Source organism: Mus pahari, chromosome 20 (assembly GCF_900095145.1).
Source record: "Mus pahari chromosome 20, PAHARI_EIJ_v1.1, whole genome shotgun sequence".
Lineage (NCBI taxonomy): Eukaryota > Metazoa > Chordata > Mammalia > Rodentia > Muridae > Mus > Mus pahari.
Window position 1 is genome coordinate 44,277,577 of NC_034609.1, and position 2,326 is coordinate 44,279,902.

Genomic DNA, 2,326 nt, shown 5'->3' on the forward strand with positions numbered 1-2,326 from the left:
CGTGTGGGGAGGGACCTGGGGGACTTGAGTCCACTGAGTAGTTACGGGGGATCGGACACTGCAGGCTGCGGGGGCGCAAAGGCGTGCACAGGCGGAGGGAGGGGGTAGGCGGGGGGGGCGGTGCCGGGCCCCCTGATGCGCGTGGCCTCCCGCAGGGAGGAGGAGGAGAATAGCGCGCCTGGGGAGGGCGGGCTTGCGGGGGAGGCGCGCTCGGGAGCCTCAGTGACGGCAGAGGTGCAGCCGCCCCGCGCAGCCCCCTCCCCTCCCTCCCCTCCTGCTCCTCCTCCTCCTCCCGGCTCGGCGGCGCAGAGCAGCGGCGGCAGCGGCGGCGGCAGCAGCCACCCGATGTCCGCGCCCGACAAGCAGCAGCCGCCGCACGGCGGGGGCACAGGAGGAGGCGGCGGCGCGGGCGGCCAGGCCATGGACCCCGCGGCGGCGGGCCCCACCAAGGCCAAGAAGACCAACGCCGGCGTGCGGCGGCCGGAGAAGCCGCCCTACTCGTACATCGCGCTCATCGTCATGGCCATCCAGAGCTCGCCCAGCAAGCGCCTGACGCTCAGCGAGATCTATCAGTTCCTTCAGGCACGCTTCCCCTTCTTCCGCGGCGCCTACCAGGGCTGGAAGAATTCCGTGCGCCACAACCTGTCGCTCAACGAGTGCTTCATCAAACTGCCCAAGGGCCTCGGGCGACCGGGCAAGGGCCACTACTGGACCATCGATCCGGCCAGCGAGTTTATGTTCGAGGAGGGCTCGTTCCGCCGGCGGCCGCGCGGCTTCCGAAGGAAATGCCAGGCGCTCAAGCCTGTGTACAGCATGGTGAACGGGCTGGGCTTCAACCACCTCCCCGACACCTATGGCTTCCAGGGCTCCGGAGGCCTCTCGTGCGCGCCCAACAGCCTGGCGCTGGAGGGCGGCTTGGGCATGATGAATGGCCACTTGGCTGGCAACGTGGACGGCATGGCTTTGCCCAGCCACTCGGTGCCACACCTGCCCTCCAACGGCGGCCACTCGTACATGGGCGGCTGCGGTGGCTCTGCAGCCGGGGAGTACCCGCACCACGACAGCTCGGTGCCCGCTTCACCGCTGCTGCCGGCCGGCGCCGGCGGAGTCATGGAGCCGCACGCCGTTTACTCCAGCTCTGCAGCAGCCTGGCCGCCCGCGGCCTCTGCGGCCCTCAACAGTGGGGCCTCCTACATCAAGCAACAGCCTCTGTCCCCTTGCAACCCAGCCGCCAACCCCCTGTCTGGCAGCATCTCCACGCACTCCCTGGAGCAGCCATACCTACACCAAAACAGTCACAACGGGCCAACAGAACTACAAGGTGAGTGCAGGGGTCTCCAACCCCAGACCCAAGACTTGACAGCCACTGTGAAACCAATCTTGCTTCTAGAGCATTAGCCCTAACTCTTTGGGTACCAACAGCTCTCTCTGAGGAGTGAGCGCAGTTTTGATGCCCCCAGTTTAGACTGTTTTTTTTTTTAGAGTTTCGTTTCTTGCTTTTCTTTTCTGGCTGCCCCTAGCCCGACCAGGTAGGCCCTATTCACACCAAAGAGACTGAGACCCCAGCGCTCTTAAGTTCAGAGAACATCTGGGTTCCTTCGCCTCTAGCAAAGGCCCTGTGTATCTAGCCAGCGGCCTAGCCCTGGCCGACAGACCCACCTTTCTGATACTTCCCATGCAAAGAATCTGTGTCAGGCAAGAACGGAAGAGTTAGGCCCAAAGCAAGAGTTAGGCCCAAAGAGGCCTGGACCGAACACTGAGCGGCCCAGCCCAGGCCCTTCAGGAAACCTGGTTTGGTGAGTCCAGGGGCATTTTGTGCAGACTTAAGCTGGGTCCTATGTGGTGGCCAGGCCTGGAGTTGGGGGGTCTTGAGTTACAAGCTCTTTGTCTTTCAGGGTCCAGGTCTCAGGGCCCCTCAGAGCCCACCCCAGACCCCCCCACACTGAAAAAGAAGATAGCTTCCAGCTTCTGAGCCTAGTTCTGGAAGGAAAAGTCTGTAGAGGGAGAGCCATAAATAAGCTGTCAGAGCCACCCCAGGAGGCAGACCGTAGGAGAGAGGTGGTTAGCTGGTGGTCCACCTCTCCACAAGGTCACCTCCCCTTCCTTGTGCCTGTCCTTAAGGGGACTCTTAAGTTGACTGAACCTTGATGTGGGCTTTGAATTCTGCTGACCTGGGCATCATTGGGCTTCTGGCTCCACCAGGGTATGGCAACTGCAGAAATCTAAGTGTCCCAGGCTCTGGGGCATCAGAGGCCATGACAGACGGACGGACGGACGGACGGATGGGGCCTCCGCCTCCTCCTCCTCCTCCTCCTCCTCCTCCTCC

The 2,326-nt window shown here is 63.2% G+C and overlaps 1 protein-coding gene across 1 annotated transcript in view; it reads left to right on the forward strand.

Moving 5' to 3' along the window:
- Positions 1-311: 311 nt before the first annotated feature.
- Foxf1 (forkhead box F1) overlaps positions 312-2,326 on the forward strand; it is a 3,023-nt gene continuing 1,008 nt past the window's right edge. Inside the window, exon 1 of the mRNA XM_021220629.2 lies at positions 312-1,321. Coding sequence (XP_021076288.1) covers positions 346-1,321 — 976 coding nt within the window. The 5' untranslated portion in view covers positions 312-345. The remainder of the gene's footprint in view (positions 1,322-2,326) is intronic.